The 15,690-nt window shown below is 38.1% G+C and overlaps 1 protein-coding gene across 1 annotated transcript in view; it reads right to left on the reverse strand.

Moving 5' to 3' along the window:
- TANGO6 (transport and golgi organization 6 homolog (Drosophila)) overlaps window positions 1-15,690 on the reverse strand; it is a 242,816-nt gene that overhangs the window by 129,932 nt on the left and 97,194 nt on the right. The window contains exon 14 of the mRNA XM_006860217.1: window positions 13,408-13,465. Coding sequence (XP_006860279.1) covers window positions 13,408-13,465 — 58 coding nt within the window. The remainder of the gene's footprint in view (window positions 1-13,407; window positions 13,466-15,690) is intronic.

A 15,690-nucleotide genomic window follows, 5' to 3' on the forward strand; every position in this document is an offset into this window, starting at 1 on the left:
AACATTTAAGGAAGGAAGTACAAGTAAAACATATCTAGGCATGAAATATCAAAAAGATGTGAAAATCACTTGTGTGGAGAGAGGGTGTTGGGGAGACTGCTCAAGGGTGTGGGGCAATGGAATGTTCTAAAACTTGTGGTGATCGATGCACAACTCTGTGACTATACTGAGAGCCATGGAAAGGTACACTTAAAGGGGATAAACTGTGTGGTATATGGATTATGTCTTTAAAATGCTGTTGTTGTTTTTTGATCACCTGAAATCTGAGCTAACGAACATAAGCATTTTGGTGCCCTCACTTTCACACACAAAAATCATAATCTACTGCCATCCAGTCATATCCAACTTATAACCATCCCACACGACAGAGTAGAACTCCCTATAGGGTCTCTAAGGCTAAGATATTATGGAGGGAGATTGCCACATCTTTCTCCATGGAACAATTTTGTGTGCTGGGACAGGTGGGGCTTATTGCCCCAGATAACAACATATCTTCAGGAAACATGTTAAAGAAATGTTGGTGTCTCCCTGTAAATGGTGGACAAGATCCCTTTGGTCCTATAGTGCTTCTCCAAATTTTATGTGCATAAAATGAACTGAGGCTCTGATTAAAAAGTATAGATTCTGGTTCTAGGTAAGGAATTGGCCCAAAGCTTTTACATTTTGAACAATCTCCTTTCCTGGTGGTGCTGATGGTGCTGGTCTACTGGACCACACTCTCAAATCATGAATGCTTACACTGGGTTGTTACACTAGATCAATCAATCAAACACCACTGTACTCACTGCAAACTTACAGCTAGGAGAAAGGCACAGTGACTCTATGTGCTGTCATTTTACTTACAGGTCCTTTGTTATGAACAGCATATGGATAGATTCAGCCTGGCTAAGATACTGCTGCTAATTTAACCATTGGATTGCTGAACTGTAAGACAAGAAATAATGGGTATATTCAATTTTATCTAATTAGTATTCTTTGACTTAATTCTCCAAATGGAAGTACTTTACAAACTAAATATAGAAAAGTTATTATTATGGTCTGGTTTCTAAGCAACCATTTCATTAAGAAAAGCTCCACTTGGGAAAAACATCTATTAGTAAGATTTCTGCTGTCATCATATAATTTCATGGTGAAAAAGCCACAGTCTCTCTGTGCCTTGGTGATCCCTAGTTGTGAGAAGGTCAGCAGGGAGTACTACAACAGAGGAAGCCATCTGTTTCAATCCATACTGGTCCCTGAAACTTGTTATCATGAAACAATTCCATTGCCCTAGCCAGTCATATAATTAAAAAAACAAAACAAAACATTTTCCTTGAGTTATACAAGCAGTAATGCTCACACTTAAAAATATTTTTAAAAGAAAAGAAAAGAGGCACAAAGAAGAAAATAAATATCACCTCATGGCAGGTCTCATCTGAAAAGTGAGATTCCACAGCTAAAAAATTATTTGAAAATCATTGGCCTAAGATAATTCCACACAGTTTCACATTTTTCCATTTTAAATTAGCATGTTTTTCATAATGGCCACGGATTGCATATTGGACACCTGAGTTTCAAAATTTTTAGAGAAATCTAAACATTATCATTGCATCTAATGACAATTAAGAGCAACAGTATTCTCTGGCAAGTGGTGATGAGGGGTCTGTGTAGTGTGACACATGCCAGGTGGTGTGTAAAATTTTCTTGCTAGGTCAAGTAGAAGGTCTAAGGCAATGGCTTTGCAAATCTTTTTTTTTTTATTGTAAATTGGGTGAAGGTTTACAGAGCAGGTCATCAGTTTTACATTTGATAGTTCATAAACATTTTGTTTCATCTCCTTGATTGTACTCAATGTAACATCACTTATCCCACTTCCTCCCTGTGTTTCTTGTTTCCTATCTGTTCTGAGCTTTGTGCCTTTGATATCAAATGGTTGATTATTCTAAGGTGTTCATACCTCACAAGTGTTGTCTATTGCTTGGCTGAAAATTGAGCCACTGGGGTGAATTCAGTTCCAGCCCTGTAGAGTGAGTGATCAAGAGCCAGAGTCTTGGGGTTCTATCAATCTCTATCTGATAAGTAAGCCTGGATTCTTTTATGACAATCATTTTTTTAAAGGCAGCAGAACCCTGGTTTTCAATGAAATTTTCAGAGGAGGTCTGTCTTAGTTATCTAGTGCTGCTATAACAGCAAATACCCTAAATAATGGCATTAACAAACAAATTTACTTTCTCACAGAATAGGAGGCTAGAAGTCCATATTCAGAATGCCAGCTCTAAGAAAAGGCCTCTCTATCTGTAGTCTCTGGGGAACGGGTCTTTTCTTTTTTTTCAACTTTTTATTGTGAATTGAGTGAAGGTTTACGGAACACATTATCAGTTTTACATTCAACAGATCATGTCCTTTGTTTGCTTCATTACAATGGTTACAAACCCCTTCATGTAACAACAGTTAACAGTATTTATCTCTATTCATTTTAACTATTGCATTCCTACCTGTGTCTCCGGCTAGCTTCATTTTTCCTCTGCTAATCTTCCTCTTGTATATTGCCTGCCCTGTCATCCATGTTAACATGTGCCTACCCTCTCTAGCCCATGAATAATCCCTCATCTTCAACCATCATAGACTTTTTCTTCTTTTATCAAGAAAATCTTTATATATATATATATATAACATTGGTATTATACAATATTTTTCCATTTGTGATTGACTCATTTCATTCAGGTTCAATTACATTTTTATGTGTTTTACAGATTCATCACTATTCTTCAACCTTTTGTAGTATTCCATTGTGTGCATGTACCAAAGTTTCTTTAACCATTCTTCTGTTGATGGGCATTTAAGCTGTCTTTACATCTTGATGTCTCTTTCAGACAGATTATTGAAGTATCCTGTTTTCTTACCCAACTGCTCTCTATGTCTTTTGACTGATACGTTTAACCCATTTATGTTCAGTGGAATTATCAACAAGTATAAATTGATTGCTGTCATTTTTCAGTGTGTGTTTTTTGTGGTGTTGCTAGTTTCTTTGTTCCACATAAATTTCTATGCTGAGATCATTTTGTTTGTGGGCTTTCTTTTCTTTTTCATTTCTGTTGTGTTAATGTTTACCAAATCTTTCTGATTTTCCTCTTTTTTTTATTTTGATATACAGATGTATTATTTTTCTTTGAGGCTACTCTGTATATTAATTTTTTCTCTGCTTAAAACATTGTTTTAACTTGAAATCTATTTGACTTCCTTGTCATTTGAAGTGCTGCATCTATATGATTCCCTCTTTTTGCTTTGTAGTCGACTTCATTATACTTTGAGATCTCCGGTTCCCTATTTTCAGTCTTGTAGTTTTGTTTTACTATGAATATTTCTACAGCTGATTGGACTCCTGGTGTGGTGCTGTAGTATCAGCACTGCGTTGTGAACTACAAGGTTGGCAGTTCAAACCCACAAGCTACTCTTGGAAATCCTACATAGGGGTCACTATGAGTCAGAACAAACTCAACACTTAACAACATACTTGGATTAAGTTCTGAGTGGTGTAGTCTTATGTGATAATGTCAGGTTGTTGACTGCTCTTGTTGGTTCTCAGTCCACAGAACACTCTAGCACATTTTTTGTAAAGTACATCTGGTCATTACAAATTCCTGAAATTTGTTTACCTGGAAATATCATAATTTCATGGTCATATGTGAGGGACAGCTTTGCTGGGTATATGATTCTTGGTTGGCAATTTTGTTCTTTCAGAACTTTGTATATGTCATCCCTTTGCTGTCTTGCCTGCATGAGAAATCAAGAGCTTAGTCTTATTGGCTCTCCTTTGTAGGTAACTTTTTTATTTTTCCAAGCTGCTCTCAGAATCTTTCCTTGTCTTTGATTTTGGAAAATTTGATTATGTCTTGGTGATTTTCTTTTGGCATCTATTCTGTTTGGGGATTGTTCAGCTTCTAGTATACTTATCTTCTCATCTTTCATGTTACAGAGGTTTTCTTCCAACAACTCTTTGACAATTTTCTCTGTGCTTTTTATTGTCTCTTCCTGTTTTGGAATTCCAGTCACTCATAAGTTGTTCCTCTTCATGGTGTTCCACATAGCTTTTAGGTTTTCTTTGGAATTTTTTCATTGCTTTTTCTGATTGTTTCTCTATTATTCTAGTTTTGATTAATTTATCTTCAGGTTCACTAATTTGGACTTCTATTGCTTTGAATCTTTCCCTTTTCTATTTCAATGTATTGTCTACTTCTAAAATCTTAGTATTAATCTTCTGGATTTCTAATTGCAGGTTTTGTATAGTTCCTAAATTTGCATTTATTTTGTCTGTTCTTGTAGTGTTTTCCTGAATTCTTCTAAAGTTTTTTCTGTGTTCTTCTTGCTTTCCTCCATCTTTCTGTCAAACTGTTGATGGTATCAAAATATAATTCTTATGAATTCTTTTTCAGTTAGTTTCTCAGAAATGTTTTTCTCTCTCTGTATCTTGGTCATTTGTTTGAGCCATTCGCTCTTGTTTCTTTGTTTGAGCTAACAATGTTTTCAGGGCATTGTGGGGTTGTTGTTTTTGTAAAAACAGACACTGTAGCTGTTGAACCCAGAATGGAGAAATGTCTAGTGGGCCCCTGCAATTCAAGGAGCTCACAAAGCAGTTGTTGAAGGGATGTGACAGCATAGTTCTTAGCCCTAGATAGTGCTCCTATTAGCCTTGGTGTTGTCTTTGTTTAGGGCACTCAGTCCAGAAGTAGGTCATGGGGGCCTTGATAGAGCTGGTTTCAGTGTCTGTTAGGACCACTGGGAAGCTGGGAGCAGAGTAACTGTTTAAATGCTGGTCTTGTTGCAGAGAATTTTGAAGATCTGGAGCTGCGCCCACCTGAATGTAGGTACCAAAGCAGCACATCAAAGCTGTGCAGCCGGCCTCTAATGGACACTGACATGGCTCTCAACCACAAGGCTCCAAACTCCCAGAGAGGAAGGTCTTTGATGGGAGTTGATGAGGGTGGGAGCTGGCCACACCTCTGGTTACCAGGGGAACATGGTGAAAAAGAAGAAATTGCACCTTTCCCGTCACCCTCACTACTCTGCTCTGCCAGGCCCCCCTCCGCTGCCAAAGCTGTTCACAAGATGGTCAAGTTACAACTGGCCAGCCACTCACCAGTCAGTCTCCTCTCACCATCCCTGGTTAGCCTCTCTTCCCAGCAAGCACTCTAAGCTTTCTTCTGAAGTTCAGAAGGCCAGAATTTTCATCTCTTTCTGTTTTGTTTGTTCTCAGGTATGTGTCTTGCAGAGGGTCAGAGTAGTGCATCTGCCAGGTCTGCCATCTTGCTGGAAGTCAGGGAAAGGTTCTTTTCTCTTTTCAGCATCTGTAAGTCCAGCATTCCTTAAAGATCCTCTCCATATATCTTGACATGAATCTTCCCCTGTATATAGGATCTTCACAGTGTAGTGACCCCAGGTTCAACGAACACACTCCACTCCCAGCTTTTCTTTGGTTTTAACAGGTCCCTTTTTCCCTGCTTATTTTTCTCTCCTTTTATCTTTGTAAGATGGAAGATGCTGCATGCTACACCCCTGGGAAATGTCCTTACATCAGATGAGATTAAGGTTACTGCAGCCCACCCTTAATCCTCTTAATTGGTTTATCACATCAGATCACATCAAGGGGATTTGTCATACAACTGCCACTGCGATAACCACAGTGAATCATGAGCCAACCAAGTTGACACATATTTGGGAGGGAGGGACATAATTCAATCTATGACAAGGCTCAATAAGAGAGAGAAAGCACTCTCTGAGAACACAGCCAAGTCCACTCAGCACCAACTCTTCTCTGAGTCCATAGGCATTCAACAGTTCTATCTGCATGCTCCTCTGATTTTGCTGTTTCCCTCAGTCTAGAAGACTCTTCTCACCTTTCTCTGCTACATGAATTCTTAATCATACATCAGATCTCATATCCATCAAATCTCAACCACTTTTTTTCTCCCCACTCTGTCTCAGGTAAACTGTTCCTAAAACAGTACATTTTATGTTTGTATGATTATTTGATTAATATTTGTCACCATCCATCCCTTCTCCTTCCTCCAACTATAAACACCCTGTGGACAGTCATGACTTTTACTTGCCAATATCTCTGTACCAAGCATACTACTCTCACATACAGTATATGCGCAATTAATATTTGTTGAATGAATATTTAAACCAAAAAGGACAAAAAAAAAAAAAAAATCAATGGCCAAAGATAATTTTTTTTATCATTTTCTTTCTACCTCTATCTAAACTTAGATTATCAAGAACGGAAAACAAGAGTTGGACATAAAGTGCAAGCTGCTTCTAAGAGTGATGAAAATTGAAGATGCTTGTAATCAACTAGTCCAATGGACCAATGGAGCTTGTAAACATCAGTTGCCATGACTCTTAGACCAGAGGGAACTAGGTGGTGACTAGCCATAACTATCAACCACTCTGAAATGGATCACCACACTAGAAAGTTCCAGACAGAGTAGAAGAAAATACAGAATAAAACTAAAAATTATAAGAGAAGACTAGGCTTAATGGTTTTAAAGAGACCAGATGAATCTGAGACTACGGCTCTCAGTGATCCTTCAGGTCTGAAAAGGAACTTACCCTCGTGGCCCAATTTTCAGCCAAGCAGTAGACATGGGGGACAACAACACTAGTAAGGTATGCTCACCATGGGATGGCCAATCATTCAATATCAAAAGGTCAACTTACCTAAGAACAAAGTTGAGAAGGGATGGGAAGGAAGGTGGAATGGAAATAAGAATCAAAGGGAGAAAGTGGGAGAACTATTGTTGCATGGAGTATATGATTTGTTGAGTCATGTCTAATGATCAATAAAAGTTAAAAAAAAAAAAAAAAAGTACTTGTCAACAACCTTTTTCAAAGAATGAAATCCTGGATCCATCATGCCCTGACAGGTAAACAATCAAGATGACCTAATTGGTTTTTGGTAGTTCTACATCTGTGATCCATTCTCTGAGGTCAATTCATTTCCAAACTTGACCTTTCCTCAGAGGATAGCAGAGATACTCAGGGTTTCAAAATAGTTCTTCCTGATTCAGACATAGTCTACAAGCAAAACGAGGTGGAACAGAAATTGCAAAATGTGGGTGCTAGGAACAATAACTGGAATGAGAAAAATATGGGTTAACACCCTGCTAGAAAGTTAATTTCCCTCTTAGAAAATAAGAGCAGCATGCATGTTGCATAGCAATCAAATGTCCTGACTGGCAGAGTCAGAAACAATGGTGTCCTGCTCAAAGATGGCAGGTCAACCATGGCACTTTAAATTAAATAAGCATTACTCTGTATAGTCCTGATAATAATCTAATTTCCTGCATCAGGCTCCTCAAAGAGTTCACTACACCTCTTCTAAGTCTATCATTCCTGGTCACTGACCTTTAATTTTTGCCATTCTGTTTATCTGCTCTAGGTACCCACAGTTTGCAAATTCTGGTCCCTCCAGGCTTCATTTCCGTAGCCATACTGAAACCAGTTCAAATCATTCTGAACTGGTTCAAAACTCTATAGATAGCACAAGGTCAGGATAAAAACCAATGTCAAAAGTCTAACATTAGAATCTAAAAATAAGTCACAAAAACTTAAATGTTCTCTTCCACTACTGCCCAAGATCTCAACATGACCAAAGAATAGAAAATGAACGCTTCATGCAGTTAAAAATATTTGCATTAAACTTATGATTCAGCAACAAAGGGAATTATGTCAGAGTTAATAAAAAGCATAATTGGGCTTATTAGGTATGTGAACAGCTTCAGGAATCATTTTAATCACATCTGGTCAGATTAGGAATTTTAATTTTAAATGAAGGGTGATGTTACCTGCTCACTATTTTGAGAGACAAAAGTAAGAATGTGGTATCCTTTCCAGCCATTACCTCAAAGTCACTCCAGTAAAACAGGTTAATTCCTTAGAAAGTAAAGGAACATAATGCTCAACAATGTAAGTCTAACAAGAAACTTGCTATTTTATTCATGAGCTCGCTCACGTATTCAAATCTCTTTAACTTGTCTTCAAATTCCAACTTTGCTAAAGAGAAGGTGGCTCCAGGGTAAAATTTAAATAGCTGTTCTGCAGGGAGATACTTTCTTAATAGCTTATAGACATTTTAGTAACCTACTCTTTACCCTAAGGTATCTTACCTTGTTGAGAGTGAATCCCTCCTTTGTGATAGCTAGTCTACAAGAATTGGATGGGAAGGATTTGGAATGAGCCCCAGAAACCAAGAAATTAAGCAGCATTAATTTAACTGGAAAATGTCAAGATCTACTGAGAGAATACATAAAGGACTCTTAAAACTCAGTAATAAAAAAAAAAACAACCCAGAATGGGTAAAAGATCTGGATCGATAGCTCTTCAAAGAAGGTATACAAACAGCCAATAAACACATGAAAAGATGCAAAATGCAAATCACAGTGACAATGAGATCATCCCAACTAGGATGGTTATGCTCAGAAAAACAAAAACAAAATAACAGGTATTATGGAGGATGTGGAGAAATTGAAAACCTTGTTCACTGCTGGCAGGAGTGTAACATGACACAGTTGCTTTGGGAAAGTTTGGCAGTTCTTCAAATAATTAAATACAGAATAATCATATGACCTGGCAATTCCACTCCTAGGTATATAACTAAAAGTCTTGGAAGCAGGGGCTCAAACAGATACTTGTACACCAGTGTCCACTGCAACATTATTTATAAGGGCTAAAGGTAGAAACAACCCAAATGTTCATCAACAGATGAGTGAGTAAATAAAATGTAATATAAGGGGACTCCGAAAAGAATATAAGGAGTTTAAAAGGAGGAAACACTCAATGTCCAATATTCTTTTTAAGATTAATTCTTCTATTTAAAAGCCCTCATTTATAACTGGAGCGCAGCAATTTGTACAAAACTCTGCCTGAAGAACTACTGATTACCTTGAGGCAAATGCTATGAGAACTAAATCAACCATCAGATGCAGACAGTCTCATAAAAATAAAATTTAACTCATAGGAGATTTAGTTCTCAAACTATTTCTTTCATTACTTCCATATGATCACAGGTAATAATAATACATCAGAGAATCCTAAATCAGGCATTAATGAATATTTATTGAATGAGTTTTTAAAATTTTGATCTCTCCTGAGACTGCATGGTTGGTGACAAATTACAAAAGAAATCCAAAATATCAATAAATTAAGCTAAAGGAATATTTTAACTTTCATTATTTTAGCAGCTTAGAAAAAGGAAAAATTTAAACACAAACACTCTTTCTGTCTCTCCAAAATTAAATGCTACCCAAATCATAAACAACTAGGCTCCTCTTGTCCTACATGACCTTTACAGTGGGCTGGTCTCATTTTATGAATAGCTCAGTTCCTAGCATGCCCTGGGGATGTCAGGTGGGAAAGTTCAGCTCCTTCCTTTCTTATTGGAAAATTCACCTATGGCCTTGATCTTTAAGTGCATGTTAGAAATACCAAAAACATCAATTAATTCAAACCTGTCCATCTCCGGGTGCAAAGAACAGAAATTACACGTCTACCTCACATGTTTATCACCATTGAACTACTAAGTGATTAGCATATCAATTAAAAGAAATAAAAACAAATACAACCTACAGTTGTGATTTTTATAGCAGACCCTACAGGCTAATAAGCTCAGTGGGTTAATCAGCCAAAAAACTTATTCTACAGAGCAATGCTACCACGTTAGAATGACATGCCCCACTTCCTGAAAACCTACTCCTAAAACAAATCAATAAGATACATTATACTTTCATGGAAAAGGTACAAGATGACTACTTTTGAGACTTAGTAACTATAGGCATTTTAGGTTCTTATTTCATTGATTGATTTGATTTCCAATAACTATTATTGTCTGGTGACTCCCTAAGTCCTTGACACCCCAACCTCTTATTCCTGTCCTTTTTGACCTGTCAGCTGCAAATGATTTCTTTCTGTCCTGAAACCCTCTCTCTCTCCGGGTTGCTCTTTTACCTCTTTGGGTGATCAATCCTCTCATCTCCTATGAAGGATTTTCTTTTTACATTTTTAATATGCCAAAACAAAATATAAATCCATTGCCATCTAGTTGATTCTGACTCATAGCTAGCTATCTATAGGACAGAGGAGAACTGCTGCATAGGGTTTCTACAGCTGGAATCTTCACAAAAGGAGTACTGGTGTGGTGCTGCGAGTTAATGCCAGACTGCGAAGCCATTTGAACTTCAAGGTCAGCAGTTCAAGCTCACCAGCTGTTCCTGGAAACCCAATACAGGGTCGCTATGGGTCAGAACCAACTTAACAGCACTTAACAACAACAACAATCTTTACAAAAGCACACTGTATTGGGCTGGTGAGTTCAAATCACTAACAGTTTGGTTCACAGACGAGTGCTTTAACCATGGCACCACTAGGGCTCTTTTTAAAATAGTAGCACAAAGGTTGGCTGGATGTTGTCAGGTCAGTTATGACTCATATTCCTTTAGCTTAATTTATTGATATTTTGGATTTCTTTTGTAATTTGTCACCAATCATGCAGTCTCAGGAGAGATCGAAATTTAAAAAACTCATTCAATAAATATTTATTAATGCCTGATTTAGGATTTTCTGATGTATTATTATTACTTGTGATCAAATGTAAGTAATGAAAGAAATAGTTTGAAAACTAAATCTCCTATGAGTTAAATTTTATTTTTATGAGACTGTCTGGGTTTCCAAAGCTATAAATCTTGATGGGAGCAGAAAGACTCGTCTTGCTCTTGTGGAGCACCTGGTGGACTCAAACTTCTGTTCTTGCGGTTAGCAGCCCACTGTGTAACCCACAAGTCTACCAGGGCTCCTTCAACAATACACAGCTTATCTAAAACCACAACCAAGCACACTCCCATTGAGTCGATTCTGACTCATAGCCTCCTTATAAGACAGTAAAGAAATCTGCCCCAGAGTGTCTCCAAGGCTGTAAATCTTTACAGAAGCAGGCTGCCACAGCTTTCTCTTGTATAGCAGCTGGTGGGCTCAAATTGCCGACCTTTGGGTTAGCAGCCTATTGCCACCAGGGCTCCTAGTTAAAGTATTCTATATCTAGAAGATGTACAATAAATGCCTTGACAAAGAATGAACCCAAGGCTCAGATCGTTGTCTCTGAAGTAAGTCACTCCACACCATCTCTCATGCTTCTACTGCTGGATCAGTAAACGAAGAACTAACTAGCCAATGAGGACCTGCACATGACATCGTGCTCATAAGAAATCTGGCCATTGGAAGGTAGCAGGACACAGCTACGTAGAGGACTACACTACAGGCTTTAATTCTTCACTCCTCCCTGCGCCGACTCTTTGCTATGTTGAAATGGTACTAAAGGAACAGTTTACTTCTTTGCTCCTTGACTTTTGGGTTCAGCCACATGACTCACTTCAGCCAATAGAATGAGGCAATAGTGACAAGATGGCAGTTCCAGGTTTAGGCCTGAAGAAGACACTTCGGTTTATTCCTGCTCTTTTGCACTTCTGTCATCATTGTGAGAACATGCCTTGGTAGGACACTGGTCCAGGAAGGATGGAGAACATGTGCAGCAGAGTCACTCCAGGCTGCCCAAGGGCCAGCCCACAGACCTACAGGGAGAGGCAGAGCTGCCCAGGCAAGCCTAATCTAGATCAACTGAATGCTAACTGGTCTAGAGATAGATGAGTAATAATAAATGACTGGTGTTTTAAGGTATTTAAATCTAATCAAAACTTTTCTGAGCAAACAAAATGATGATCCCATTTTCACCAAGTACAAAGGAAATGTTGAATGCATTCCCTAAGGCTGTTAGTAAAAATGTGGTAGAGTTAGAGTTGTCCAAGATCTCTAGCTGCCCACACCACCCATTCCAGCTGGTCCTTTTTAATGGGTTGGTAGCCTTTGGCTTTACAAGTAAACCAGTGCATATTGGAATAGACAATGCAGGCCAAGACTAAAGTCCAGGTCTTGTGTCTGTATATATGGATTTGCCTTTTCTGGATATTTCATATAATTCAGGCCTCTTTCACTTAGCGCAATGTTTTCAATGTTCATCCAAATTATAGCATGTATTAGTATTTCATTCCTTTTTATAGCCAAATAATAATCCAATATATGGATGTATTACATTTTGTTTATCTGTCCATCAATTGATGGACATTTGGGTTGATTCTACCTTTTGGCTCCTATGAATAATGAATATTCACATACAAGTTTTATATAAACATGTTTCCTTTCTCTTAGGTATATACTGTTGGGCCAAATGGTAACTCTGTCTTTTTGAGGAACTATCAGACTGTTTTCCCAAGTGCCCACATCATTTTGTGTTCTCATTTAGACCCCTTTACCCAGGTAAGAGGAGTCCTGGTATGGTGCTGCGGGTTAATGTGCCAGACTTAAAAGCCGTTCAAACTGCAAGGCCGGCAGTTCAAGCTCACCAGCTGCTCCTTGGAAACCCTATACAGGGTCTCTACGGGTCGGAAATGACTTGACGGTACTTAACAACAACATACAAGTAAGGAAACTCTGGTAGCGTAGTGGTTACGAGTTGGGCTGCTGGCATTGAAACTACCAGGTGTTCCGCGGGAGAAAGATGAGGCTTTCTGCTCCTGTAAAGATTTAAAGCCTTGGAAACTCTACACAGGGTTGCTATGAGTCGGAACCGACTCCACGGCACACTACCACCGCCACCGCCATATAGGTAAGAAAATTTAAGCCCAGAGGAACTAAGTAACATGCTTAAGTTCATGTGAGAAGTGAGGGAATGGGGATGTATATCCATCCAAGCAGTCTGTCTCCAGATTCCTAGGTCTTGACCTTTACACTACACTGATGGAGCCAAAAGAAACTGAACAGATTCTGACCTTTACATCATGTCTGTTTCTTACCTTTATGGGCAGGGTGACTACATTTTTACACTCCTTTGCATGAAACCTCTATCTATATTTGGAATTCAGAAATTCATGGAGATATGGAGAATAACAGAGAATCACAAAAGTGAATTGAAATTATTGTACACAAAGTTTTAACTAAGAAGTATCAAGTGTCTTGAGATTCTTTTCGCTTAAAAAGGGATCAAATATACACACTGGCAATAGTCAAGTACATAAAGAATAAATATAAAGAGAGCTTATATATGAGACATTCTCTATCTCCTTGGAATTAGAGGAAACGGGACTTGGTCTATAGAATAAGAATACACACAAAGAATTCTTCATCATTATGAGACACTCATGCTCTATAGGGACCCGTTAGAAACTTTCCAGAAATACTATGATTATGACTTTAAAAGTAAGGAATCAAGAGAATAGCAATCTGGATAGACATAGGCTTTTTGTTTTTTCTTCAGACTTGCGTTATTTTTGCAGACATGCATTATATAAAGCTTTGGCCCATAGACTCTAACCAGAACTAACTTACCCTGAATAGCAGACAGATATACAAAGGTGTCTTCATGCTCCAGGTTCTCCAAGAATATCTGGAACCACAAAATATAGCAGTGAGATGATTTAACAAACTCTTTTCAGCAATCTCAAAAGAATAAATGCCTTTCTTCTTGTTTATTTAGTTATACATCGACCTAACTTAGTCTTGTAGGAAAAACTACATACATCAAAAAGTTCATGGAGACCCTACCTAGAGACACAGTGACGCCAGAGATGGAGCAGCTGGGGACTCTAGACCCAGAGAGGGAGAGGGGCTGTGTGCTGACGACTGTGGGGCAGGCTTGCAGGGTATACCCTTTGGTTGGCTGATGATGCATGGAGGGGATTGTAACCATGGCAATGAAACCATATACGAGAGGATGAATGTAAAGCTAATGTTCTCCCATGTAAATGATCATATAATTCACAACAAAACCTTAAAAAAAAAAAAAAAAATTCATGGAAAAATGGAATTAGAAGATAACAAAAATTTTTCCATGAACTTTTGTAGCCCCCTCATTTGCTGGAAGTCCCATTTTTAAACAATGGATAAAGTAGAGTAGGGATTAGGGAGAGATACTATCTGAAGTCCATCAGTGGTTTATTGTACTGTGGTGACTGTATATGTTTCTGTGATGCTGGAAGCTATGCCACTGGTATTTTAAATATCAGCATTATGTCACTCATGGTGGACAAGTTCCAGCTGAGCTTGCAGACTAAGACTCAGAAGATGGAGAGGTGGACTACTTCCGAATGTTTAGCCTCATGAATAACAGTGCATCATTGTCAGATAGCACCTGAATATTCAATATAGAAACATTATGAATAGCATCAGAATATTGTCAGCTAGAGTACCAAAAGTTGAGCCCTCGGGTTGGAGACACTCAAAATACGAATGGTGAAGAGCTGCCTCCTTAAAGTAGAGTTGACTGTGATGACAAGAATGGACCAAAGCTTTCAGGACCTTCATTTGCTAATGGGGAACAACTCAAAATGAGGAGAAACAGCTGCAAACATTCATTAATAACTGGAATATGGAATAAATGAAGTATAAATCTAGGATAATTAGAAGTTGTCAAAAATGAAATGGAAAGCATAAAGATTGATATTCTAGGCATTAGATAGCTGAAATGGACTGGTATTGGCCATTCTGAATCTGACAATTATATGGTTTACTATGCTGGGAATGACAAATTGAAGAGGAATGGCATTGGGTTCATCATACACTTTAATTCAAATTTACATACCAACCACTAAAGCCAGTGATGATGAAACTGAAGAATTCTACCAACTTCTTCAGGCTGAAATTGATCAAACATACAATCAAGATATATTGATAATTACTGGTGATAGAAATGTAAACGTTGGAAACAAAGAATAAGTATCAGTAGTTGGAAAATATGGCCTTAGTGAAGGAAATGATACTGAAGATCACATGATAGAATTTTGCAAGACTACTTCAATGATGCAAATACCTTTTTAAAATAACATAATAGATGACTATACACATGGACCACACCAGATGGAATGAATACACAGAAATCAAATTGACTATATCTGTGGAAAGAGACGGTGGAAAAGCTTCATATCATCAGCCTAAACAAGGCCAGGGGCAGACTGGAACACATCATCAAATGCTCAGAAGCAAATCCAGACTGATGCTGAGGGAAATTAAAACAAGTCTATGAGAGCCAAATATGACCTTGAACATATCTGATGTATTGGACACTAATGACTCAAGACCAGAAGAGTGTGATGACATAAAAACCATCATATAGGAAGAAAGCAAAAGGACATTAAGGACACAGAAAAGAAGCAAAAGACAAAAATGGATGTTGCATAGTCAGTAAAGCACAAACAAGTAAGCATGTTTCTGGTATTCTCTGCTTTCAACCAGGATCTATCTGATGTTAGCAATCATATCTATCTCTCGTTTCACATCCTTATTTGACTTCTTCTCTGGCAGTTTAATGAAACAGACTGCAAGGTCAATTGGAATCACAAGGTCGGTGGCTACTTCTCAGAAACCTTACACACGGTAACTTGGAATCGGAACCTATTCAACGGCACTTAACAACAACAGCAATTAACATTAGTGGAGATTACTGTCCATACAAGTCATAATTCAGGAACCCACCAGGTGTGTCAACTTTAGTGGTTTTGCTTCTCTAGAAAAGTCTTATCAGGTTTAGGCACTAACATGAGGGCCAGAGAGAGCCAGTATCCTGTGCCCATGTTTCTTCTTTCTGTTTGGTAGCCAAGGGAAGACAAAGCCACT

This window comes from Chrysochloris asiatica, unplaced genomic scaffold (assembly GCF_000296735.1).
Source record: "Chrysochloris asiatica unplaced genomic scaffold, ChrAsi1.0 scaffold00037, whole genome shotgun sequence".
Classification (NCBI taxonomy): Eukaryota; Metazoa; Chordata; class Mammalia; order Afrosoricida; family Chrysochloridae; genus Chrysochloris; species Chrysochloris asiatica.